The following is a 27323-nucleotide window of genomic DNA, read 5'->3' as shown; positions in this document are numbered from 1 at the left end:
ATGGAATGCTGATGCAGACTCCAAGAAAGCTATGGAAGCTCTCCCATATAAAGGTAGTGTCTTGTTTGGTGACGGCCTCGCTGACCTCGTGTCTACCGCTACAGCGGGTAAGTCATCCTTTCTTCCTTATGTTCCAGCACAACAGAAAAAGGCACCCCATTATCAGATGCAGTCCTTTCGGCCTAATAAATACAAAAAAGGAAGAGGGTCGTCCTTCGTTGCCTCTAAAGGTAGAGGTAGGGGAAAAAGGTCGCCTGCAGTGCCGGGCTCCCAGGACCAGAAGTCCTCCCCGGCCTCTGCGAAGTCCACCGCATGACGCTGGGGCTCCCCTACGGGAGTCCGTACCGGTGGGGGCGCGTCTCCGACTCTTCAGTCAGGTCTGGTTTCACTCGGGCCTAGATCCTTGGGTGTTAGACATTGTGTCGGTACAAACTGGAGTTTCAGGAGGTTCAGGAGGTGCCCCCCCCACACCGATTTTTCAAATCAGCCTTGCCAGTTTCTATCCCAGAAAGGGAAGTAGTGAGTGCTGCGATACAAAAGCTGTGTCAACAGAGTCATTGTCCCGGTACCCCTGTCTCAACGGGGAGAAGGGTTTTATTCGAGCCTCTTTGTCGTACCAAAGCCGGACGGCTCAGTCAGACCGATCCTGAACCTAAAATCCCTCAATCTGTATTTGAAAACTTTCAAGTTCAAGATGGAATCTCTTCGAGCAGTGATCTCCAGTCTAGAAGGGGGGGATTTTATGGCGTCAGTCGACATAAAAGACGCCTACTTACATGTCCCAATATATCCTCCACATCAAGCTTTCCTGTGGTTTGCAGTGCAGGATTGTCATTACCAATTTCAGACGTTGCCGTTTGGTCTTTCCACGGCCCCGATGGTCTTCACCAAAGTGATGGCAGAAATTATGGTACTCCTACGCAAGCAGGGTGTCACAATTATCCCGTACTTGGAAGATCTCCTGATAAAGGCGAGATCAAAGGAGCAGCTGCTAAGAAATGTGGAACTCTCCCTGACGGTTCTGCAACATCATGGTTGGATTCTAAATTTGCCAAAGTCACAGTTGATTCCGACAACTCGGCTGCCTTTCTTGGGCATGATCCTGGACACGGAACTGCAGAGAGTGTTTCTTCCAGTGGAAAAAGCTCTGGAAATCCAATGCATGGTCAAGGAGATTCTGAAACCGGCAAGAGTGTCGATTCATCATTGTACTCGAGTGCTGGGGAAGATGATTGCAGCTTACGAAGCCATTCCGTTTGGCAGGTTTCATGCCCGGGTGTTTCAGTGGGACCTGCTGGGCAAGTGGTCCGGGTCTCACCTGCACATGCACCGGAAAATAAGTCTATCTTCCAGGACCAGAATATCTCTCCTGTGGTGGCTTCAAAGTTCTCACCTCCTAGAGCAGGCTTTTTCAACCATTGTGCCGTGGCACACTAGTGTGCCGCGACCAGTTGCAAGGTGTGCCGCGGAGCCAGAGCAGCTTCCTGCACCTTCAGAGTGAACTGTTGGCCCGGGCTCTCCTTAGAGGATCAGTCATGCTCTGGCCGTGACCTATGCCTTGAAGATGCGGCGGTGTGATATCATAGGTCACAGCCGCCGCATCTCACCACCCAGCCAGCCCACCCGCCTGCATACACATCTTACAGTTTCTGCCTGCATACACAGCTTTCCTTGCCCACCCACATCCACACCTGCCCAACCACCCGCTGCTCAGTACTCGCAGCACTCCACTATGACCAACCCCCGCCACTGAGGGATAGGGAGGAGGACAGCTGACCGGTAGGGGCTAATATTTGTTATTTTATTTCTCCTGTGGGGAATAATAGGATTTATGTGGGTAGAATAAGGATTTATGGGGGGGAACAATGTCAATAATTCATGTGGGGAGCAATAGGATTTATGTGGGGAACAATGTGATTGATTTATGTAGGGAGCAACATGATTTATGTGGGGAGCAATGTGATTGTTTTTTCTGTGTAGGCCAATGTATGTGTGGAATTTTTTTTTGTGAGGGCCAATGTGTGCTTTTTGTTTTTTTCTGTGGGGAACGGATGGTGTGCCTTGGCAATTTTAAAATATTGTTCGGTGTGCCGCGAGTAAAAAAAGGTTGAAAATCACTGTCCTAGAGGGACGCAGGTTCGGGATCCAGGATTGGGTCCTGCTGACCACGGATGCAAGTCTCCGAGGCTGGGGAGCAGTCACACAAGGAAGAAGTTTCCAGGGAAAATGATCAAACCAGGAAACTTGTCTCCACATAAACGTTCTGGAATTAAGAGCCATTTACAACGGCCTTCTGCAAGCGGAACACCTTCTTTGAGGTCTACCTGTCCTGATTCAGTCGGACAACGTAACAGCGGTGGCGTACGTAAACCGCCAGGGCGGAACAAAGAGCAGAGCGGCGATGGCGGAGGCCACAAGAGTCCTCCGCTGGGCGGAAAAGCACGTGAGCTCTCTGTCAGCAGTCTTCCTTCCGGGCGTGGACAACTGGGAAGCAGACTTCCTCAGCAGGCACGATCTCCATCCAGGAGAGTGGGGTCTTCATCAAGGGGTCTTTGCAGAAGTGACAAGGCATTGGGTTATTCCTCAAATAGACATGATGGCGTCTCGCCTCAACAAGAAGCTTCCAAGATATTGTTCCAGGTCAGGGAACCCTCAAACCAGTGCAGTGGACACCCTGGTAACTCCGTGGGTGTTTCAGTCTGTATATGTGTACCCTCCACTTCCTCTCATTCCAAAAGTGTTGAGGATCATAAGACGAACAAGGGTTCCGGCAGTACTCGTAGTTTCAGATTGGCCACGGAGGGTCTGGTATCCGGATCTTCAGGAATTGCTCATAGAAGATCCTTGGCCTCTTCCTCTCAGAGAAGATCTGTTACTGCAGGGGCCATGCGTATTTCAAGACTTACCGCGGCTGCGTTTGACTGCGTGGAGGTTGAACGCCAAATCCTAGCTCGAAAGGGTATTCCCGGGGAAGTCATCCCCACTCTCCTTAAGGCTAGAAAGGAGGTCACGGCGAAGCATTATCACAGTATTTGGAGAAAATATGTGTCATGGTGTGAAGCCAGGAAAGCTCCTATGGAGGAGTTTCAGCTGGGTCGTTTCCTTCAATTTTTGCAGGCAGATGTGGACGCAGGCCTAAAATTGGGTTCCATAAAAGTGCAGATTTCGGCTTTATCTATTTTCTTTCAAAAAGAATTGGCCGCCCTTCCAGAGGCTCAGACTTTCGTGAAGGGAGTGCTGCACATCCATCCTCCGTTTGTGCCACTCATGGCTCCGTGGGATCTTGACGTGGTGTAGCAATTTCTTATGTCTCACTGGTTTGAACCTTTGCGAAAGGTTGAGTTGAAATTTCTCACTTGGAAAGTGGTCATGATTTGAGCTTGGCGTCCGCAAGACGGGTGTCGGAGTTGGCAGCTTTGTCTTACAAGAGCCCCTATTTGATTTTCCATGAGGATAGAGCGGAATTGAGAACTCGTCAACAATTTCTACCGAAGGTGGTTTCTTCGTTTCACATAAACCAACCCATTGTGGTGCCTGTGGCTACGGGTGCCTTGGCTATGTCAAAATCTCTCAATGTTGTTAGAGCTTTGAAAATTTATGTCGCCAGAACGGCTCAAATGAGGAAATCAGAGGCTCTGTTTGTCCTATATGCTCCCAACAAAATTGGGGCTCCTGCTTCCAAGCAGACTATTGCGCGCTGGATCTGTACTACGATTCGGCATGCTCATTCTACGGCTGGATTGCCGTTACCGAAGTCAGTGAAAGCTCATTCTACCAGAAAGGTGGGCTCATCTTGGGCGGCTGCCCGAGGAGTCTCGGCACTTCAACTTTGCCGAGCAGCTACGTGGTTGGGTTCAAACACTTTTGCTAAGTTCTACAAGTTTGATACCCTGGCTGATGAGGACCTCATGTTTGCTCAATCGGTGCTGCAGTCGTCCGCACTCTCCCGCCCGCTCTGGAGCTTTGGTATAGATCCCATGGTCCTTTTGGAGTCCCCAGCATCCTCTAGGATGTAAGAGAAAATAGGATTTTAATACCTACCGGTAAATCCTTTTCTCCTAGTCCGTAGAGGATGCTGGGCGCCCATCCCAGTGCGGACTGTCACTTGCAATTGTATTGATAGTTGTTGTTTTCGGTTACACAAAGGTTGTGTATCGGTTATATTCAGCTTGTTGCTGTCTTTTTAGTTCATACTGTTATCTGGTATTCCTGGTAATCCAGTTGTATGGTGTGTTGTGGTGTGAGCTGGTATCTATCTCGCCCATAGTTAACAAAAATCATTTTCCTCAAAATGTCCGTCTCCCCTGGGCACAGTTCCTATAACTGAGGTCTGGAGGAGGAGCCAGTTCACACCCATTCAAAGTCTTATAGTGTGCCCATGTCTCCTGCAGATCCTGTCTATACCCCATGGTCCTTTTGGAGTCCCCAGCATCCTCTACGGACTATGAGAAAAGGATTTACCGGTAGGTATTAAAATTCTATTTTTCAAGGATATACAAAAGTTCCCACACAATGATACAGCATGATACTGTTTTCAGTGCCATCCAGCCGAGCGCTGAGGCTTTATATTTGTTCCATATGTGTAGAAGCACACGTGATGAAATTGTGCTCATAATGTACCCTCGTATACAGAGGCCAAGATATGCAGTTTCCTTCGGAGGATAAATGGGCCACAGAAAGCTAAATCCATCGCTAAGGGAATTGGGAGAACAACTGCAAAGGATGTTAATCCTGATTTGTACAGTTTGAAGAAGCTGGATCTTATCCTTCACAATGAACAGGATCATCTTTGGGCAATCAAACATCCAACCTGTACAGGTTTGTAAAATATAACCATTCAGAGATCACTCTCTGCGAAAGTTATCAATGGCAACATGAACAGGGACCGAATGACAAGAAGCAGAGCTGCATGCAAGTCCGTTTTGCAGATGGGTCTTGCAGTTCTTAGAGCTCACATGCTCCGCAGCCAAGTATACACATCTATGGGCAATTCCAACATGTGCATCTCAGCTCCTTCGTTGTTTGTGCCTGAATGGGCTTAACTGGGTGGTAATGGGGCTTTGACACATAGGTTAAGTTGAGTGAGAGCAAGTCGAGGGTGTGTAGATGAAATTGTAGGCTACAGTATGATGAGATGTATGTACATTTTGATCCCTCTAATTTCAGATGTACAGTACCTGCGCTTTGATAGTGATGACTACTATGAAACTAAGCAGATGGATGTTTGAGGTGGTCCATACCGGTTCTGATACAGAAAATAGACATTAAAAAGATAGACAGTCATTAGGTCGACAGTAAAAGGTCGACAGGGTCAAAAGGCCAACAGTCAAAAGTTCAACAGGGTCAAATGGTCGATAATCAAAAGTCGACAGGGTCAGGAGGTCAAAAGGCTGACACTCAAAAATGGGCAACAGGGTCAAAAGGCCGACACACAAAAATTTTTTAATAAAAATGTACCCCAATTTTTACAAAATGCGTCCTCTAGCGGGCTCGCTTCGCTCGCCACAAGGTTTCTAATGGTGATAGTTTGTGCCATGGATAGTAAATGCAGCAAAAGTTGTAAAAATGTGAAAAGCCCTAAAAAAAATAGTGTTGACCTTTCGACTGTCGACTTTTTTGCCTTGTCGACCGTTTGACTGTCGACATTTGACCCTGTCGACCTTCTGACTGTCGACCATTAGTGGTCGACCTATTGCCTGTAGACTTTTTTATTGTAGATCTATAGACCAGATACCATCCATACCTACTGTATGCCTCAAGTTGCATCCAAAAATACGAGTCCTACTGCAGTTCTTACACAATAGTTTTTATTTACAAAGCTTTTGTAAGCCGTCCCTTCCCAGCGGCTTGGAGGTGTAAATTTTAAACGGCACTCAAAGCACACTGGGCTTTACAATGACTTTAAGTACGGTTTTAAATTTTTCACACCAACCCGACAGGAAAAAGCAGCTTACAAAAGCCGTCACTTCATAAATAAAGTCCAATGCTTTAATTCATCTTTCAAATAAATTCTGTGCTTTACAGCAAAGTCTTTATATCTGGAGGTTGCTTAAGTCCATTGCCTTGGGATATGAGAAAAAGATACTTTTCTGGGTACATTACAAATAACATAAGATTTGGGTTATATCACAGAATAATGAAACAACAACTCTGGACAAGCTAGTAATCAATGTAGAGGTGGAAGGCTGTGTAATATTTCCATTACAGCCCTTACATTAGAGGTATGATGAAAGCCCTCCTAGTGAGTAGATTACTTTTCAATACCTGCTTGTACAGTACATGAAGTGTTACATCGAATGCATGAAAATCTCACATCAGTTTCTGGAAATATAATCCATCTATTCTTTATTCTAAAAGCCACGCCAAGTGCAGCAGAATATACAACAACAGACAGCGCAAATACAACTCACCCACTGACTGAAGAGGACCATATGCAGAATTGTGAGTTTTTTGCTTGGACAGTCAATGATGGAAATAAATGTAGTTAAATTAACGTGTTTGTGGGTATCTTTCCACTTAATTTTTTTAATACAGAGAGGAACTCGGCATGGTTGTCCTTTATCGCCACTTCATTTTGCTTTAGCATTAGAGCCCCTGGCGATTGGCCTCTGTAAGTCTGCTGTTTTTAATGGTATCACTGTTGACCACCTTACAGTTAAGCTACAATTATTCACTGACGACATATTGGGCCGTATGTGATGAAGTCCGAAGTGGCTGAAGGTGCGGGTTCCCGGACGAACTTGAATGTTTTTGTAAAGCGGCAATCATGGTTTTGCCATGGTTACCTCTTTAAAAAAAAAACGTCCCAGTTCGTCCGGGGATCCGCCCATCTGGTTAACTTGGACTTCATTACATGCGGCCTCCTGTGTCTAACCTATATGTTCCTGCTATAGTGTCTCTGATAACATAAACTTTATTGCTGACTATAAAGTAAATCAACATAAATCGGAGCTGCTGTTCACCTTCACCAGAGTTGTAGCTCAATTTGGCCATGACCCTGTTTTATCACAATTCCCTTTTGCCAAAGCCATACTCTAATATTTAGCTATTTTCATTCTGAAATCTCTTACTAATTTATACTTGTTGAATTTCACTCCAGTTTTGGCATCCCTCTCTAAACTTGTTAACTGGATGACTCTTCCCTTGTCTCTATTGGACGGAGCTGCAGTTATCAAAAGTGTAGCTTTTCCAAAGCTCTCTAATTTGCTGCAGATGCTTCCCCTCAGTCTTTCCAAGAAAGATATTTCCCATGTTGAGTCTCTCTTTTCCAAATTTTTACAGATAGATTAAAAAAATACTAGGATACCTTATACTAAACTCAAATGATCAAGCTCTGATGGTGGTTTAGGTATTTTGGACATAGGTGCGTTTTAGTAGAGCGGTTTTCTTCAGCTACATTACTGAATGATTTTGGAGACAATCTATTTTTACAAATCACAAATTGCAAGAGGCGTTATTTTACAGTTTTTCACCTAGTGCCTTACTACATTCTCCAAAACATATTACCTCCTCTGACTACTTCTGATATCTTATTAAAAGAAATGTATGCTGTTTGACGCTATACTAATATTAAGTCGCAGAGAAACCCCTTACCTTTTACAATAAATAAAATTAGGTGACATTCAAAGGCGCTGAACCGTAAAACACTCCATGTCAAAACACTTATAATGAATGTCTCCTTTATGTGAAGGATCCAAGTATGTTTCTTCAGAGATTGATTCCAGCCTCTTCTCAGGGTATTGTTATCCTCAGTGATGAATGAACATAATAAAGGGGGAAAAAAACAGTAATGTGTAGGCTGAATTCTGTATTTTATTTCCAAATGATAGCCAGGATATACCATACTCACTTAGAATGTGAGAGTGAACATGCACATAAAAGGATTCACAAAGAAAATTTTACACCAAAAAGAAATTGCGCTATCGAGCTGCAGGTCAGTGGACACTCAGAGGTGGGATGTTACCCTCATCCCTAGAAAGAATACCTAAAACTGTTGAAATTTCTGAGCGTCCTCTATCCCGCGCTCCCCTTAATTTATGAAAAACAAACAAAGGAGGTGGATCTCTACTTATCTTAGATCAGGTGTTTTTCTCTCAAAGATATACCTTCTTCATACCCCCTTGTGCTGTCAAACGGGGTGTATGTTCATTCAGAGGTAATACATGTAAGAGAGAGGTCAGAGAAAACACTCTAGTGTATTAACCTTTTAACAGTTTAAACCACAATCCCTTGTCAGAAATTGTGGATTATAATGACAGGAAATATTTATGATAAAAGTTTATCTTTTTAATAGTTCAATAAAGTTCAAAAAGATGATCAAACGATAAAATCCAGGTATAAAATCTTCATCACATAGAACAAGATTCTCATATCCAAGCAAAATATGAGGGTGGCTTCCTACCAGATTTGGGGTTTCATAAGTGCACCAAAATTTGTCGCTGTATTGATGTTTCCAACGTCCCCGGGAACGGTCAGCTCCAAGCAATGGGCACCTCGTCCTCTCCTCGTCCAGGTAATCAGCCACCGGAATGTCACAAGTCAGCCAACGCGTTTCGATCCGCAACCACACCACCGAATGCCACACCACACTGGATACGCCCAATCTCATCTGATCTTGGAAGCTAAGCAGTGTTGGGCCTGGTTAGTACTTGGATGGGAGACCACCTGAGAATATAAGGTGCTGTAGATACCAAAAGATGCCTTGAAAAAGATCCACGGATCGAAACGCGTTGGCTGACTTGTGACATTCCGGTGGCTGATTACCTGGACGAGGAGAGGACGAGGTGCCCATTGCTTGGAGCTGACCGTTCCCGGGGACGTTGGAAACATCAATACAGCGACAAATTTTGGTGCACTTATGAAACCCCAAATCTGGTAGGAAGCCACCCTCATATTTTGCTTGGATATGAGAATCTTGTTCTATGTGATGAAGATTTTATACCTGGATTTTATCGTTTGATCATCTTTTTGAACTTTATTGAACTATTAAAAAGATAAACTTTTATCATAAATATTTCCTGTCATTATAATCCACAATTTCTGACAAGGGATTGTGGTTTAAACTGTTAAAAGGTTAATACACTAGAGTGTTTTCTCTGACCTCTCTCTTACATGTATTACCTCTGAATGAACATACACCCCGTTTGACAGCACAAGGGGGTATGAAGAAGGTATATCTTTGAGAGAAAAACACCTGATCTAAGATAAGTAGAGATCCACCTCCTTTGTTTGTTTTTCATAAATTAAGGGGAGCGCGGGATAGAGGACGCTCAGAAATTTCAACAGTTTTATGCACATAAAAGGTATCTTTCATATTTTCATCTAGTGGCACAAACATCAGGCACCCTGGTGCTAAAAACATCAAATAATCAAAGGATAAGAGGGGCATACCCCTATCACTATAACTAGAGATGTGCGGCGGGCACGTTTTGGTTCTGGTTCTGGTTCCATGTTTGTGCTTAGGATCTGGATTGGTTTTGCCAAACCACCCTTTTGTGTTTTGGTTTTGGATCTGGATGATTTTTGAAAAAAAACATAAAAACAGCTAAAATCACAGAATTTGGGGGTAATTTTGATCCTACAATATTATTAACCTCAATAACATTAATTTCCAGTCTATTCTGAACACCTCACACCTCACAATATTGTTTTTAGGCCAAAAGGTTGCATCGAGGTGGCTGTATGACTAAGTTAAGCGACCCAAGTGGCCGACACAAACACCTGGCCCATCTAGGAGTGGCACTGCAGTGTCAGACAGGATGACACTTAAAAAAAACTAGTCCTCAAACAGCACATGATGCAAAGAAGAAAAAGAGGTGCAATGAGGTACTACAGATACACGTTCCTACGATCTGTATGTGACAACTGTACAGTATCACTTCTCTCATTCTGTATGATCATTGATCAGTGTAATTATACTGCAGATACACGTTCCTACTATCTATACGTGACAACTGTACAGTATCACTTCTCTCATTCTGTATGATCAGTGTAATTATACTGCAGATACATGTTCCTACTATCTATATGTGACAACTGTACAGTATCACTTCTCTCCTTCTGTATGATCAGTGTAATTATACTGCAGATACACGTTCCTACTATCTATATGTGAGAGCTGCAGTGTCACTTCTCTCATTCTGTATGATCAGTGTAATTATACTGCAGATACATGTTCCTACTATCTATATGTGACAGCTGTACAGTATCACTTCTCTCATTCTGTATGATCAGTGTAATTATACTGCAGATACACATTCCTACTATCTATATGTGACAACTGTATAGTATCACTTCTCTCCTTCTGTATGATCAGTGCAATTATACTGCAGATACTCGTTCCTACTATCTGTATGTGACAGCTGCACAGTATCACTTCTGTCAAAGTCGAAAAATATCATGATTCATATGCCTTGTAATAACCCCTAATGTGTGCGCATGCTGCTCGTCGCCTGGTCCCCCGTGCGTACACATCCCCGCAGGTTTTGTAAGGGACGCTCCAGCGTCTCGTGTGCATGGGATGTGTAAATACGGCGGAGTTTGTGAGCTTGTAGCGTGCGACTCGATCGTAACATATTTAACCCAAATAGCATATATTATAGTTAAATATTCCCCTTAACAATGTCAGCAAGTATGGTAAGTTTAAAACCTCTTGGACAAAGAGATTCCTCATTACATACTAGGAAGGCTCAGACAAAGGTTGGAAGGTAGTGTCTAGTATCCAGCTGTAGGGTATTAAAAGGGTATTATTCCTATGATAGTTAGGAAAGATTCGCATATTCCTGCGCATAGATATGCGCAGAAGTAGAAAATAAGATTAATTGTATTCCCAATAAATTATAAATAAGTGCAGGGTAAGTGAATGGAATTCAGTCATTTCTTTCCCACAGACTGAATACAATAGCCTTATTTACACTAAGCTTTGAGATTCTATGAAGAGGGCTTACACCTTTGTTTATGAATAGGACCAGGTTTCTCTCCAGAATAATGAGGGCTGAGTTGTCAATTGTCTCAACTGAAGGTGGGGTAAACAAAGCCCAGAGACAGAGTTTGTTTGGAAGATCCAAAACAATAGCTTTCCACAATATAACCAGGCAGACAGGAATTTGGAATGCTAACAAGTCCTAGTCATCACCCACTTCTTGAACTAACCAATGGCCCCTGGTGCAGGACATGTCCCACCCCCCTAACCAATGGAAAAAGAGCACACAGTGTCTATTGTAGTATGTCTTGAGCTAGTGAATAAATATAGCTTGCAATAGGCTTGGTCACACAAGACTCTGCAAGGTTTTCACACTGAAGGCTGGAGCCCTGGTCCAGGAGCGCCTGCGAATCATTCCCACGTGTGTAAGTTTCTCTGCGGCCATGTTGTTACTCTGTGTGTATGCCATTCGTTCTCACTTTGTTACCCGTTTAATGTAAGCCATTCATTCTTATTCTATGTATTTGTGTTTACGATCGTTCGCTATTGTGTATATTTTATGTCTAGTTATTCTGCTTAGATATTAATGTTAGGACTGTAGTGTATAAGCTGTAAACTGTTTTTCCTTTCCCTTTTACTTACTAAAATCATCTAGTAAGGTGTTGGAACCTTAACAAGTGTTTGTGTGTTTCACCATTTATTACTAAGAGGTTCTGAGCATCTCAATCGCTCAAACAGCTGGCTTAAATACTAAGGTTAATCAGTGTTATATCATTACAGTACCTCAATGCTAAGGTTTACAGTGTAAGCATATTCAGTTTAAAGGTTTAAAAAGATTATTGTCTGTGTGTGCGCTCGCTGTGTGCATTCCGTACACCCAGCGTAGCGTGTGTACGTAACTTGCGTACCACGTGCGAGGTCTTTGTACGCAAATAGCGTACAAAGTGCGTAGCACGTGCACGTGGTTTAGCGGCCATTACGGCTACATGGTATTAGTAAATAGCTTAAGTTAAAGGATAAATATTTAGCTTTATCACTTCTCATTCTGTATGATCAGCGTAATTATACTGCAGATACTCGTTCCTACTATCTGTATGTGACAGCTGCACAGTATCACTTCTCTCATTCTGTATGATCAGTGTAATTATACTACAGATACTCGTTCCTACTATCTGTATGTGACAGCTGCACAGTATCACTTCTCATTCTGTATGATCAGCGTAATTATACTGCAGATACATGTTCTTACTATCTGTATGTGACACCTGCAGAGTATCACTTCTCTCATTCTGTATGATCAGTGTAGTCTTATACAGCAGCACTGGACATATGGTAGCAGAGGACACCACCTGTGACTGGACTGATGCAGCACAAGACACCCGCCACTAGACTGATGCAGGACACTGAGGACGGAGACACGTCCTCTCTCTAAACTCTCCAATACTGGAGTGAAAATGGCGGCGACGCGTGGCTCCTTATATGGAATCCAAACCCCGCGAGAATCCGACAGCGGGATGATGACGTTTTGCCTCGTTCTGGTTTCCGACTGACGGGAAAGTCTGAGCTGGACTCAGATCCGGGCTCGGGTAGTGAAGTGCGGTAGGGTTCGGTTCTCAGGGAACCGTACCCACTCATCTCTAACTAGAACACATGAAGCTCAGAGTATATAACAGTTTCTTTGAATTATAGCATTTCACACTAACACAGTGTAGCAGCAGATCCTGCTCATCAAGGTATTTTTATGCTGTAACAGTAGACTTAAAGAAAATGAATCCCCAGCAATTTCTATATACAGTAAAATGAATAACAATTTATTTAAGGGCAATGAAAACAGAGGTAATCTCAAGGTTCAGTGAGAGTACAAGGAAAAACCCTCCAACAAACAGGGGTAAAGATCAGAGTTACAGCTCAGTATAACAGTCTGGATCAGCTATAGAGCAGTGCAATATACCGCCAGTGGTTAGAGCTGTCGCGTCACTCAGTCCTTAGTATCTTAATATCCACAACCAACGCATTTCCATAAGAACCTCTTTATCAAGGCATAGTGGGTATTGAAAGGAAAAATGTATTTATGCAATCAGTGTGGCCAGAAGTGACCTCACACTAATACATATATATATATATATATATATATATATATATATATAAAAATAAATAATAATAGCAGTTAGAAAAGGGTGTCTCCCATGCACCTGTACACCAGCCTTGGTACCAACAATCTGGTGACTGACAGTCTGCCCTCCCCCCCATTAAAATGTTTGTTCCTATGCCCTTGTCTGCTGGTATACTGTGTTCCAGTGAGTGGGATACTCCCCTCTTATTCCTATGATGTGTTGGTAGCACCAGGGTGACTGATGTTGGTGTCACTAGATGTAAAATAGAAAAGAGACCTTTATGTGCATGTTCACTTCTCTAAGCGAGTATGGTATATGCTGGCTATGATTTGGAAATAAAATACAGAATTCACCCTATTGCAGTGTGTTTGGGGTGTCAGTTACGTATAAGGAAGTGTCTACACATTGCTGTTTTTTTTCTTCCTTTTTTATGATCAATCATCACTGAGGATAACAATACCCTGAGTAGAGGCTGAAATCTACCTTTTCGAGAAACATACTTGGATCCTTATTGACATAGAGGAGACATTATAAGTGTTTATTGTATTTACATAGAGTTTTTTTAGTGCCTTTGAATTTTACCTAATCAGACCTAATTTTTTTCTTGTATTTTGTGGTTTCCTGTTTATATGGGGCAAGTTTGGTTGAAGTTTTGGCTGCTCACTTACAGTATTTGCACCAAGACCCTTTTCTACCCTTTTTAGATATTTGCCCTTCTCTGTTCACCTCATTTTGGGTATCCCTGTTTTTAGCCTCAACCTAGATAATGCTACATTTCTTGTATGGAAAGCTGCTGGTATCTTGGCTATTTGAGATGTGATCCAGGAAGTACTTTCCATACCTCCCAACTTTGGAAAGTTGAGAGCAAGTCGAGGGTGTGTAGATGAAATTGTAGGCTACAGTATGATGAGATGTATGTACATTTTGATCCCTCTAATTTCAGATGTACAGTACCTGCGCTTTGATAGTGATGACTACTATGAAACTAAGCAGATGGATGTTTGAGGTGGTCCATACCGGTTCTGATACAGAAAATAGACATTAAAAAGATAGACAGTCATTAGGTCGACAGTAAAAGGTCGACAGGGTCAAAAGGCCAACAGTCAAAAGTTCAACAGGGTCAAATGGTCGATAATCAAAAGTCGACAGGGTCAGGAGGTCAAAAGGCTGACACTCAAAAATGGGCAACAGGGTCAAAAGGCCGACACACACAAAAAAAATTTTTAAAAAATGTACCCCAATTTTTACAAAATGCGTCCTCTAGCGGGCTCGCTTCGCTCGCCACAAGGTTTCTAATGGTGATAGTTTGTGCCATGGATAGTAAATGCAGCAAAAGTTGTAAAAATGTGAAAAGCCCTAAAAAAATAGTGTTGACCTTTCGACTGTCGACTTTTTTGCCTTGTCGACCGTTTGACTGTCGACATTTGACCCTGTCGACCTTCTGACTGTCGACCATTAGTGGTCGACCTATTGACTGTAGACTTTTTTATTGTAGATCTATAGACCAGATACCATCCATACCTACTGTATGCCTCAAGTTGCATCCAAAAATACGAGTCCTACTGCAGTTCTTACACAATAGTTTTTATTTACAAAGCTTTTGTAAACCGTCCCTTCCCAGCGGCTTGGAGGTGTAAATTTTAAACGGCACTCAAAGCACACTGGGCTTTACAATGACTTTAAGTACGGTTTTAAATTTTTCACACCAACCCGCCAGGAAAAAGCAGCTTACAAAAGCCGTCACTTCATAAATAAAGTCCAATGCTTTAATTCATCTTTCAAATAAATTCTGTGCTTTACAGCAAAGTCTTTATATCTGGAGGTTGCTTAAGTCCATTGCCTTGGGATATGAGAAAAAGATACTTTTCTGGGTACATTACAAATAACATAAGATTTGGGTTATATCACAGAATAATGAAACAACAACTCTGGACAAGCTAGTAATCAATGTAGAGGTGGAAGGCTGTGTAATATTTCCATTACAGCCCTTACATTAGAGGTATGATGAAAGCCCTCCTAGTGAGTAGATTACTTTTCAACACCTGCTTGTACAGTACATGAAGTGTTACATCGAATGCATGAAAATCTCACATCAGTTTCTGGAAATATAATCCATCTATTCTTTATTCTAAAAGCCACGCCAAGTGCAGCAGAATATACAACAACAGATGGCGCAAATACAACTCACCCACTGACTGAAGAGGACCATATGCAGAATTGTGAGTTTTTTGCTTGGACAGTCAATGATGGAAATAAATGTAGTTAAATTAACGTGTTTGTGGGTATCTTTCCCCTTCATTTTTTTAATACAGAGAGGAACACGGCATGGTTGTCCTTTATCGCCACTTCATTTTGCTTTAGCATTAGAGCCCCTGGCGATTGGCCTCTGTAAGTCTGCTGTTTTTAATGGTATCACTGTTGACCACCTTACAGTTAAGCTACAATTATTCACTGACGACATATTGGGCTGTATGTGATGAAGTCCGAGGTGGCTGAAGGTGCGGGTTCCCGGACGAACTTGAATGTTTTTGTAAAGCGGCAATCATGGTTTTGCCATGGTTACCTCTTTAAAAAAAAAAACGTCCCAGTTCGTCCGGGGATCCGCACATCTGGTTAACTTGGTCTTCATTACATGCGGCCTCCTGTGTCTAACCTATATGTTCCTGCTATAGTGTCTCTGATAACATTAACTTTATTGCTGACTATAAAGTAAATCAACATAAATCGGAGCTGCTGTTCACCTTCACCAGAGTTGTAGCTCAATTTGGCCATGACCCTGTTTTATCACAATTCCCTTTTGCCAACCCATACTCTAATATTTAGCTATTTTCATTCGGAAATCTCTTACTAATTTATACTTGTTGAATTTCACTCCAGTTTTGGCATCCCTCTCTAAACTTGTTAACTGGATGACTCTTCCCTTGTCTCTATTGGACAGAGCTGCAGTTATCAAAAGTGTAGCTTTTCCAAAGCTCTCTAATTTGCTGCAGATGTTTCCCCTCAGTCTTTCCAAGAAAGATATTTCCCATGTTGAGTCTCTCTTTTCCAAATTTTTATAGATAGATTAAAAAAATACTAGGATACCTTATACTAAACTCAAATGATCAAGCTCTGATGGTGGTTTAGGTATTCTGGACATAGGTGCGTTTTAGTAGAGCGGTTTTCTTCAGCTACATTACTGAATGATTTTGGAGACAATCTATTTTTACAAATCACAAATTGCAAGAGGCGTTATTGTACCGTTTTTCACCTAGTGCCTTACTACATTCTCCCAAAAATATTACCTCCTCTGACTACTACTGATATCTTATTAAAAGAAATGTATGCTGTTTGACGCTATACTAATATTAAGTCGCAGAGAAACCCCTTACCTTTTACAATAAATAAAATTAGGTGACATTCAAAGGCGCTGAACCGTAAAACACTCCATGTCAAAACACTTATAATGAATGTCTCCTTTATGTGAAGGATCCAAGTATGTTTCTTCAGAGATTGATTCCAGCCTCTTCTCAGGGTATTGTTATCCTCAGTGATGAATGAACATAATAAAGGGGGAAAAAAACAGTAATGTGTGTAGGCTGAATTCTGTATTTTATTTCCAAATGATAGCCAGCATATACCATACTCACTTAGAATGTGAACGTGAACGTGCACATAAAAGGTATCTTTCATATTTTCATCTAGTGGCACAAACATCAGGCACCCTGGTGCTAAAAACATCAAATAATCAAAGGATAAGAGGGGCATACCCCTATCACTATAACTAGAGATGTGCGGCGGGCACATTTTGGTTCTGGTTCCATGCTTGTGCTTAGGATCTGGATTGGTTTTGCCAAAACCACCTTTTTGTGTTTTGGTTTTGGATCTGGATGATTTTTGAAAAAAACATAAAAACAGCTAAAATCACAGAATTTGGGGGTAATTTTGATCCTACAATATTATTAACCTCAATAACATTCATTTCCAGTATATTCTGAACACCTCACACCTCACAATATTGTTTTTAGGCCAAAAGGTTGCACCGAGGTGGCTGTATGACTAAGTTAAGCGACCCAAGTGGCCGACACAAACACCTGGCCCATCTAGAAGTGGCACTGCAGTGTCAGACAGGATGACACTTAAAAAAAACTAGTCCCCAAACAGCACATGATGCAAAGAAGAAAAAGAGGTGCAATGAGGTACTACAGATACACGTTCCTACGATCTGTATGTGACAACTGTACAGTATCACTTCTCTCATTCTGTATGATCATTGATCAGTGTAATTATACTGCAGATACACGTTCCTACTATCTATACGTGACAACTGTACAGTATCACTTCTCTCATTCTGTATGATCAGTGTAATTATACTGCAGATACACGTTCCTACTATCTATACGTGACAACTGTACAGTATCACTTCTCTCATTCTGTATGATCAGTGTAATTATACTGCAGATACACGTTCCTACTATCTATACGTGACAACTGTACAGTATCACTTCTCTCATTCTGTATGATCAGTGTAATTATACTGCAGATACACGTTCCTACTATCTATACGTGACAACTGTACAGTATCACTTCTCTCATTCTGTATGATCAGTGTAATTATACTGCAGATACACGTTCCTACTATCTATACGTGACAACTGTACAGTATCACTTCTCTCATTCTGTATGATCAGTGTAATTATACTGCAGATACACGTTCCTACTATCTATACGTGACAACTGTACAGTATCACTTCTCTCCTTCTGTATGATCAGTGTAATTATACTGCAGATACACGTTCCTACTATCTATACGTGACAACTGCACAGTATCACTTCTCTCATTTTGTATGATCAGTGTAATTATACTGCAGATACACGTTCCTACTATCTATACGTGACAACTGTACAGTATCACTTCTCTCATTCTGTATGATCAGTGTAATTATACTGCAGATACACGTTCCTACTATCTATACGTGACAACTGTACAGTATCACTTCTCTCCTTCTGTATGATCAGTGTAATTATACTGCAGATACACGTTCCTACTATCTATACGTGACAACTGTACAGTATCACTTCTCTCCTTCTGTATGATCAGTGTAATTATACTGCAGATACACATTCCTACTATCTATACGTGACAACTGCACAGTATCAATTCTCTCATTCTGTATGATCAGTGTAATTATACTGCAGATACACGTTCCTATCTATACTTGACAACTGCACAGTATCACTTCTCTCCTTCTGTATGATCAGTGTAATTATACTGCAGATACATGTTCCTACTATCTATATGTGACAGCTGTACAGTATCACTTCTCTCATTCTGTATGATCAGCGTAATTATACTGCAGATACTCGTTCCTACTATCTGTATGTGACAGCTGCACAGTATCACTTCTCTCATTCTGTATGATCGGTGTAGTCTTATACAGCAGCACTGGACATATGGTAGCAGAGGACACCACCTCTGTGACTGGACTGATGCAGCACAAGACACCACCACTGGACTGATGCAGGACACTGAGGACGGAGACACGTCCTCTCTCTAAACTCTCCAATGCTGGAGTGAAAATGGCGGCGACGCGTGGCTCCTTATATGGAATCCAAACCCCGCGAGAATCCGACAGCGGGATGATGACGTTTTGCCTCGTTCTGGTTTCCAAGTCAGACGGGAAAGCCTGAGCTGGACTCAGATCCGGGCTCGGGTAGTGAAGTGCGGTAGGGTTCGGTTCTCAGGGAACCGAACCCACTCATCTCTAACTAGAACACATGAAGCTCAGAGTATATAACAGTTTCTTTGAATTATAGCATTTCACACTAACACAGTATAGCAGCAGATCCTGCTCATCAAGGTATTTTTATGCTGTAACAGTAGACTTAATGAAAATTAATCCCCAGCAATTTCTATATACAGTAAAATGAATAACAATTTATTTAAGGGCAATGAAAACAGAGGTAATCTCAAGGTTCAGTGAGAGTACAAGGAAAAACCCTCCAACAAACAGGGGTAAAGATCAGAGTTACAGCTCAGTATAACAGTCTGGATCAGCTATAGAGCAGTGCAATATACCGCCAGTGGTTAGAGCTGTCGCGTCACTCAGTCCTTAGTATCTTAATATCCACAACCAACGCATTTCCATAAGAACCTCTTTATCAAGGCATAGTGGGTATTGAAAGGAAAAATGTATTTATGCAATCAGTGTGGCCAGAAGTGACCTCACACTAATATATATATATATATATATATATATATATAAATAAATAATAAAAGCAGTTAGAAAAGGGTGTCTCCCATGCACCTGTACACCAGCCCTGGTACCAACAATCTGGTGACTGACAGTCTGCCCTCCCCCCCCATTAAAATGTTTGTTCCTATGCCCTTGTCTGCTGGTATACTGTGTTCCAGTGAGTGGGATACTCCCCTCTTATTCCTATGATGTGTTGGTAGCACCAGGGTGACTGATGTTGGTGTCACTAGATGTAAAATAGAAAAGAGACCTTTATGTGCATGTTCACTTCTCTAAGCGAGTATGGTATATGCTGGCTATGATTTGACAATAAAATACAGAATTCACCCTATTGCAGTGTGTTTGGGGTGTCAGTTACGTATAAGGAAGTGTCTACACATTGATCATAAAAAAGGAAGAAAAAAAACAGCAATCATCACTGAGGATAACAATACCCTGAGTAGAGGCTGAAATCTACCTTTTCGAGAAACATACTTGGATCCTTATTGACATAGAGGAGACATTATAAGTGTTTATTGTATTTACATAGAGTTTTTTTAGTGCCTTTGAATTTTACCTAATCAGACCTAATTTTTTTCTTGTATTTTGTGGTTTCCTGTTTACATGGGGCAAGTTTGGTTGAAGTTTTGGCTGCTCACTTACAGTATTTGCACCAAGACCCTTTTCTACCCTTTTTAGATATTTGCCCTTCTCTGTTCACCTCATTTTGGGTATCCCTGTTTTTAGCCTCAACCTAGATAATGCTACATTTCTTGTATGGAAAGCTGCTGGTATCTTGGCTATTTGAGATGTGATCCAGGAAGTACTTTCCATACTTCCCAACTTTGGAAATACTTAAAGAGGGACAAAAGGGGTGTGGCTTAATGAAAGGGGCGTGGCTTCGTGGGAGGACCCACGATCGTGAGCCACGCCCCGTTCTCGTCACTGAGGGGGCATGTCCAGCGCTCTGTGAGCCGTTGGCATGCCCCCCTCCCCCTCTGACTCCAGTGAATAGACGCTGTGCGCATGCGCACAGCGTCTATTCACCCGACTGCCCCCCCACCAAAAAACCAGGACTGTCTCCCGACTGCCCCCCCCTCCCCCCCACCAAAAAAAACGTGACTGTCCCGCGAAAATCGGGACAGATGGAGATGGGAGGTATGCTTTGCAATCATTCTCTGCACTGAAGGAGCAATTTCATATGTCAAATATTTTTTTTTGCAATACATATGTATTACCAGCAGGCGGGATTCCAGCTGTCACTATATCGACAGCAGCATCCCATCTATAAAATCCCAGCAGAGAGGCAGCTAGTCCCCTCCTGGGCTCGATGCGCTCGCCATGCTTCCGGCCCGGTGGCTTGCTTCGCTCGCCACAGGTAATATCAACACTCGGTTGGTCGGGATTCCGACTATCAGTATTTCACCAGCTGTTAGGATTCCGGTGTCGGTCTCCTGATCACCAGGATCCCGACAGCCGGTATATTAGCTGCATCCCATTTATTTAATGTATTTGCAAATTAGGTATTACATTCAGGCACAGCCACTGCCTATGCGGAGGTACCCGATCCTATACAAAATCTCTTATCTTTTAGTCTTTGTACTAGTTACAGACTGGGATATTATTATGCCAATATTTTGGTGACTCTGAATGATAGGCTGTAGCTTTGGTCACACGCCAAATGGATGACAGATATTGCTTTTATTGCTACACCTGAAATATTATTGAAACACTGCTAAACTACACTGAAATTACTTCTTCTGAAACTTTGCAAGAAGTGCTTCTTAAAGTCCTGCACAGGTTCTCATTCTCAGAGAGTACATATCGTACTGGAGAGACAAGTCAATGGGCTAGATGTAATAGGATGCGATTTTTTGGGTGTCCAAAGAATTGCATCAAATCGCACATTTGTAACATGCGATTTTTAGCTAAAAAACGCAAATGTAATAGGGTGCGATTTTTAGGGTTAAATCATGCGATGTTTTGCGGTTTTTAGTAAAAGAAATATGCGGTTTTTAGTAATGAAAACATGCGTTTAAGATATCTTTTCATTACTTTGTGCACTTAGCCAAGTGCTTCTGGATGGCACAGTAAAGAAATAGTGTAAAAAAAAAAAAAAAAATGACATGCAGGTCCCCCTCAAAACCATAACCAGCCCCGAGCTATTTGAACCGGTCCTGGTTGCAAAAATATATGAAAAAATTGACTGGGGTTCCCCATATTTAAATAACCAGCACCGGGCTCTTGAAACGGTCTTGGTTCCAAAAATACAGGGGACAAAAGAAGTAGGGGTCCCCTGTATTTTTATAACCAGCACCGGGCTCCACTAGCCAGGGAGGTGATGCCGCAGCCGGGGGACACTCTTATATAGGTCCCTGCGGCCGCAGCATCACAACCCCCAATTAGACACCACTGGCAGGGGTTCCTGGGGAAGTGGGGACCCCTAAAATAAAGGGGTCCCCACATCCAGGCACCCAAGGGCCAGGGATGAAGCCTGAGGCTGTCCCGCCATCCGTCAGCTGTGGATGGTGGGATGATAGCCATGAAAGCGTTAATAAATAAATAAATATATATTGTCTATTGTTGTAGAATTACAGGTCCCAGCAAGCCTCCCCTGCATGCTGGTACTTGGGAGAAACACAAGTACCAGCTTGCGGGTCATTAAAGGACCCGCTGGTACCTGTAGTTCCACAACAAAAGAAATATAAAAGAAAACACAGGACACACACACCGTGAAAGTAAAAGTTTATTTAAACATACATGCACACTTACACATACCTAGTGTCGCACGGAACCCCTCGGTCCACTTGTCCCGTAGAATCTATTAGGGCACCTGTAAAAAAAATAAAAGTTATAGTCCCCAACAAACCAATGTAGTTCGGTCCATGTAGGCATCCACAGGGTTAATAAATAAATAAAATGAAAAAACCTGAACGGAACTAAAGGGGATCCATGTTTACCCATGTATCCACTTTTCGTGAATGCCGGGACCCCCCTCGTGACTTATCAGTTGGGGACCCGGCAGCTAATCAGGCTATAATTGAGGATCGCGAACCTCTATTATGTCTATGGTGGGAATTTTGCGGTCTGCGGTAGACCACGAGGTTAATTGAGGTCACCCACAAGAGTGACATCAATTGGGGGGGACCTGCACGTTGTTGTTTTTTTAAACTATTTCTTTACTTTTACAGACAGAAGCATGCACGGATATCACTAATCTGTGCATGCGTCTGTCAATCTCGCCAGCCAGAAGATGGTCTATATATTGGCGATTTTTTGGTAACGTTTGGTAATCTAGCCCAATGTCTCAGATGCACTGCACAGGGAGCCTCCATGTTTCATAATTTTTGGCAGTGTAGTAGAATTGCTACCTTCTGGAATAAAGTTTTCTGATTGGTCTATAGGTCCTGAAAAGAGGAAATGATTTCAATTTTAATGGTTATTTTAGCAGTTGCAAAGAAGTTAATTTTGAAACATTGGACGAATCAGACTCCTCCCCCACTGTCAGTGGATAAAAATATTCTTCTTCACACACTTTACTTTGAGAGGCGTGCCACTGTACCCTACACTGGAAAAGAGGTGGACCTCAGCTTGATTAATGGCCATAATGTCATTCAATCTAAATTGTATTGGCCTTATTCTTTGGTTATCCTATGGGTTTTCCTATTTGCTTCTCATATTCATAGTTATTGATGTCTCGTCTACCCTTTGCATGTGTGTACTTCCCTAGTATGTCTTTGTATATTCCATTATACATTAAGATTTTTTCATGTCTTTGCATACAAACTTATTAATTCAAGGAATGTCTGTAATGCTTCTGCCATTTATATTATATTTGAAGATGTACCTAATTTTTCTGTAACTGCATGTGGACATGCTGTATGTATCTTATTTGCGATTTTATACAATAACAATAAGCAGTGTTTAAAAATTAAAAAAATAACGCGTTTGTCCCGCCTTACTAAATTGTTACCGATCAGACAAAATCTTTTCATATAGTTGTGGATTGTTCTATGCTGAAATGTATACGGTTCTCAGTTTGAAATATATCCCGGTCAACTTACCTTGACAACCATATCCATGACACAATTGGCACACCTCCTTTACTAAGTGCTGGGCAATCAACTGACCCGGCTGACATCAGCTGGAATGGTCAACGTTTAGATGAATTGGTACAGAAAGCAGACATTATTTTTACATTTCTGCCATACCCTTCCCACTAATCAGACCTTTAATGCACATTGAATAATGACCTATACCTATATTGCAGGGTCAAGCCAGAGAGATCAACATATCACTATAAATAAAAATTACTCCATTCAAATAATCAGCTCTCAGAATTTCAGCATTGGCGATAATACCAAGCTCAGTATCAGTGATAAAGAAAATTTGGATCCAGCCCATACAACAGGTAACATATCTTCTGAAGCTCTGTTGGCTGCAGCTCATCTTGAAAATCATCCTCACTTATAAAAAAACAAAAAACAAAAACAGTTTTGCTAGTTCGTATAACCTAATATATAAAAATGAAAATTTGTCCTTCTGTCATTCTGTCCTATTTTTCTATACAAATCCACAGTTTACAAGCAAAGATCGTGACATTTTACATACAAGCGTATTAAAACATGGCGGAGGCAACTAAAACAATTTGAAATCCCTAGCACCCCTAGGGAAGCAGACAGCAGCACAGAGTATATCAGGAGACAGCATAACTCCGGAATTGCTGGAGCAATGTACTAAAAAATTGGTACACATATGCCTTAGAATCTGGCAACAAACACTGTGGGAGGAAGACACCCCTAGCACCCTTAAAGGTGAGGCAGCAGCACTGAGTATTTCAGCAGACAGCATAACTCTGGAATGCCTGCAGCAATTTACAACAAAGTTGATACACATATGACTTACACTCTGGGAACAAACACTGTGGGCATACCTCCCAACATGACCCTCTCCAGGAGGGACACAATGCTCTGCTTCTGGACTTTTCTCTTAATTTATGATTGCTGGCACCTGTGTTGAACAGGTTAATGTATAAGAAAGGTGTTTCAGCACAGGTGCCAGCAATCATACATTAAGAGGGAAGACCGGGAGCAGAGCATTCTGTCCCTCATGGAGAGGGTCATGTTGGGAGGTATGCTGTGGGGGTCAGAAACCCCTAGGGGTGGGACAGCGGCACAGAGTATTTCAGGAAAAAGCATGACTCCCGAATGGCTAGACCAATTTACAACAAACTTGGTACACATATGACTTACACTCGGGAAACAAACACTGTGGGGGTCAGACACCCCTAGCGGTGGGACAGCAGCACAGAGTATGTCAGCAGACAGCATAACTGTGGAAGGCCTGGAGCAATTTACACCACACTTGGTACACATCTGACTTACAATCTGGGAACAAACTCTGTGGGGGTTGGACATCCCTAGCACCTCTAAGGGTGGTACAGCAGCACAGATTTATTTTAGGAGACAGAATAACTCCCGAATGCTTAGACCAATTCACAACAAACTTGGTACACATATGACTTACAAGCTGGGAACAAACACTGTGGGGTAAGACACCCCTAGCACCCCTAGGGTTGAGGCAGCAGCACAGAGTTTTTCAGCAGACAGCATAACTCTAGAATGCCTGGAGCAATTTACACCAAACTTGCTACACATATGACTTACGCTCTGGGAACAAACACTGTGGGGGTAACACACCACTAGCAACCCTAGGGGTGGGCCAGCAGCACAGACTATATCAGGACATGCATGATATGTCAGTGATGACAGGGCTGCATGTGACAGGGGCAGTGACATGATGTGAGAAGGGGAATGGAGGTAGCATGAACCCACACCCTGAGAGTTATATAGTGGAAGTAGCACAGTCCCTCAGCAGCACATTGGGTTTTCATTTTATTGATGTATATAACATTTTGCATGCTTTTTTAGACTATATTATTTATACTCCGTGTTTAATATTTAAATTCATTTTTGTAAACAAACATTCTTAAAATCCCGGGCAACGCCGGGTACTCCAGCTAGTAGGTTATAAAATAGCTCAACACCACCTGACAAAAATTGTTCTAAAATGAGACTACGTTCTATAGAATATAATTTATAAAGGGCTAACATCTTTCTTCAGCACTGTGCACAGCAAATACAACTTACAGGTCATTAGAACACAAAACTACAGGTAAAATGACTAGAAACAAAAATGAAGTAACAATTAAGAACAATGTAAAGTATAATATACACTCTGACAGATCCATTGATTGAAGCAGGTGTCAAGTTATATGAAAGCCAAGTATGCTTTTTAAAAGGGAATCTTGACCCAAATAACTGTCTCATGTTGCAAATAAACTAAAGAAAGTAACCAACGCTCAAAAAGAATGGGTATACACAGGGTCGGTGCTAGGGTTTTCCGCGCCCCCCTACAAACTATAAATTTGCTCCCCTCCCATACTTTAGAAAGGGACAGCGCACATAATGCCCCCTGTAGCAATGTCGCTTATACACATAATGCTCCCTGTAGTAGTGCCGTTTACACACAATGCCCCTTGTAGTAGTGGCATTTACACATGTAACACCCCCTGTACCAGTGACGCTTATACAAGACGCAGTGATGCTTACACACGTAACGCACCCTGTAGCAGTGATGCTTACACACGATAAGCCCATTGTAGCAGTGATGCTTATACAAGATGCCCCTTGTAGCAGTGACGCTTACACACGTAACGCCCCCTGTTCCAGTGACGCTTATACACATAATGTTCCCTGTAGCAATGCCGCTTATACACCCAATAAACCCTGTAGTAGTGAAGCTTACACACGTAACGCCCCCTGTACCAGTGACGCTTGCACACGTTACGCACCTTGTACCAGTGATGCTTGCACATGTTACGCTCTCTGTACCAGTGACGCTCAGGGCCGCCATCAGGGGGGTGCTGGGGGCACAACTGTCCCGGGCCCTGGAGAGTGGAGGGCCCAGGCTGCCCACCTCCTGCCACTGCCTGCCGCTGCCCATTGCTGATAGGGCCCTGGCTGGAAGTATTGAAAATGTCCCTCCCAAAATGGCCACCGCCTCAGAGGAGACAGTTATTTTAAATGCTAGAGGAAGTGGTGGCCATTTTGGGAGGGACATTTTCAAAAGGTTGAAGGGGGCAGATGTGTACAACGGCCCCTGCCGGGACTGTGGACCCACGGTGGTGGTTAGGTAGGGGTTCCCCTGACAACGAGCAAAACTCCTGACAACAAGCAGTACCCTAGACAAGAAAAACAAAAGGGATTTTTCCCACGCACTCTGCTGGCTGTTAGTAAGAAGAACTATATACTATGTAATAATAGAAGATTTAGAGCTCTTCGTTACATATGTTTTGGAAAAGATATGATAAGCCTCCAGGCCACTTCACGGCTGCTCTATTACTGGAGGTCCCTAACTAAGCATAAGTCCAGGGCCTGGACCCCACAAAGTCGGCTCAGGCACCACCACCCTAGGGCAGCACACCATTAAGATACTAAAGTGTTAATATGTGTTAAGAAAGAAGCAGAAGCTATGAGTTAGAAAGTGCTACAAAAATAAGGGTGTTAATAAAATACTCAGAAGAGTAATATTAGTGGAAAAATAAGAGTGTTACATAAGTGCTAGATAAATATTATGGCGTGCTACCCCAAGATAGCCCAGTCACACCAGACCCGGGGGGTACCATTCCCCAAACTCACGCACAGCATAATAATAATAATAATTAATAACATCCACTATGGGTCATACAATTGCTTAATGTACGGCTACATGATAATGGCATCTTAATGGTGTGCTGCCCTAGGTGGTCGGGTCTGAGCCGACTTTGTGGGGTCCAGGCCCTGGACTTATGCTTAGTTAGGGACCTCCAGTAATAGAGCAGCCGTGAAGTGGCCTGGAGGCTTATCATATCTTTTGCAAAACATATGTAACAAAGAGTTCTAAATTTTCTATTATTACATAGTATATAGTTCTTCTTACTAACAGCCAGCAGAGTGCGTGGGAAAAATCCCTTTTGTTTTTCTTGTCTAGAGTAACCCCCTCCCGCAGCACCTGAGGATTGTTACCAGCTTG

The 27323-nt window shown here is 42.4% G+C and overlaps 1 protein-coding gene and 1 pseudogene across 1 annotated transcript in view; both read left to right on the top strand.

Moving 5' to 3' along the window:
- Window positions 1-27323, top strand: part of ZBP1 (Z-DNA binding protein 1) — a 64087-nt gene that overhangs the window by 25908 nt on the left and 10856 nt on the right. The window contains exons 6-9 of the mRNA XM_063959050.1: window positions 4633-4818; window positions 6358-6441; window positions 15171-15254; window positions 23521-23661. Of these exons, the coding sequence (XP_063815120.1) occupies window positions 4633-4818; window positions 6358-6441; window positions 15171-15254; window positions 23521-23661 (495 nt within the window). The remainder of the gene's footprint in view (window positions 1-4632; window positions 4819-6357; window positions 6442-15170; window positions 15255-23520; window positions 23662-27323) is intronic.
- LOC134894485 (5S ribosomal RNA) lies at window positions 8571-8689 on the top strand (annotated as a pseudogene).

This window comes from Pseudophryne corroboree, chromosome 3 (assembly GCF_028390025.1).
Source record: "Pseudophryne corroboree isolate aPseCor3 chromosome 3, aPseCor3.hap2, whole genome shotgun sequence".
In the NCBI taxonomy this organism is placed as follows: domain Eukaryota; kingdom Metazoa; phylum Chordata; class Amphibia; order Anura; family Myobatrachidae; genus Pseudophryne; species Pseudophryne corroboree.
Note: the sequence above shows the minus strand (reverse complement) of the source record. Positions and strands in the feature narration are given on the sequence as shown.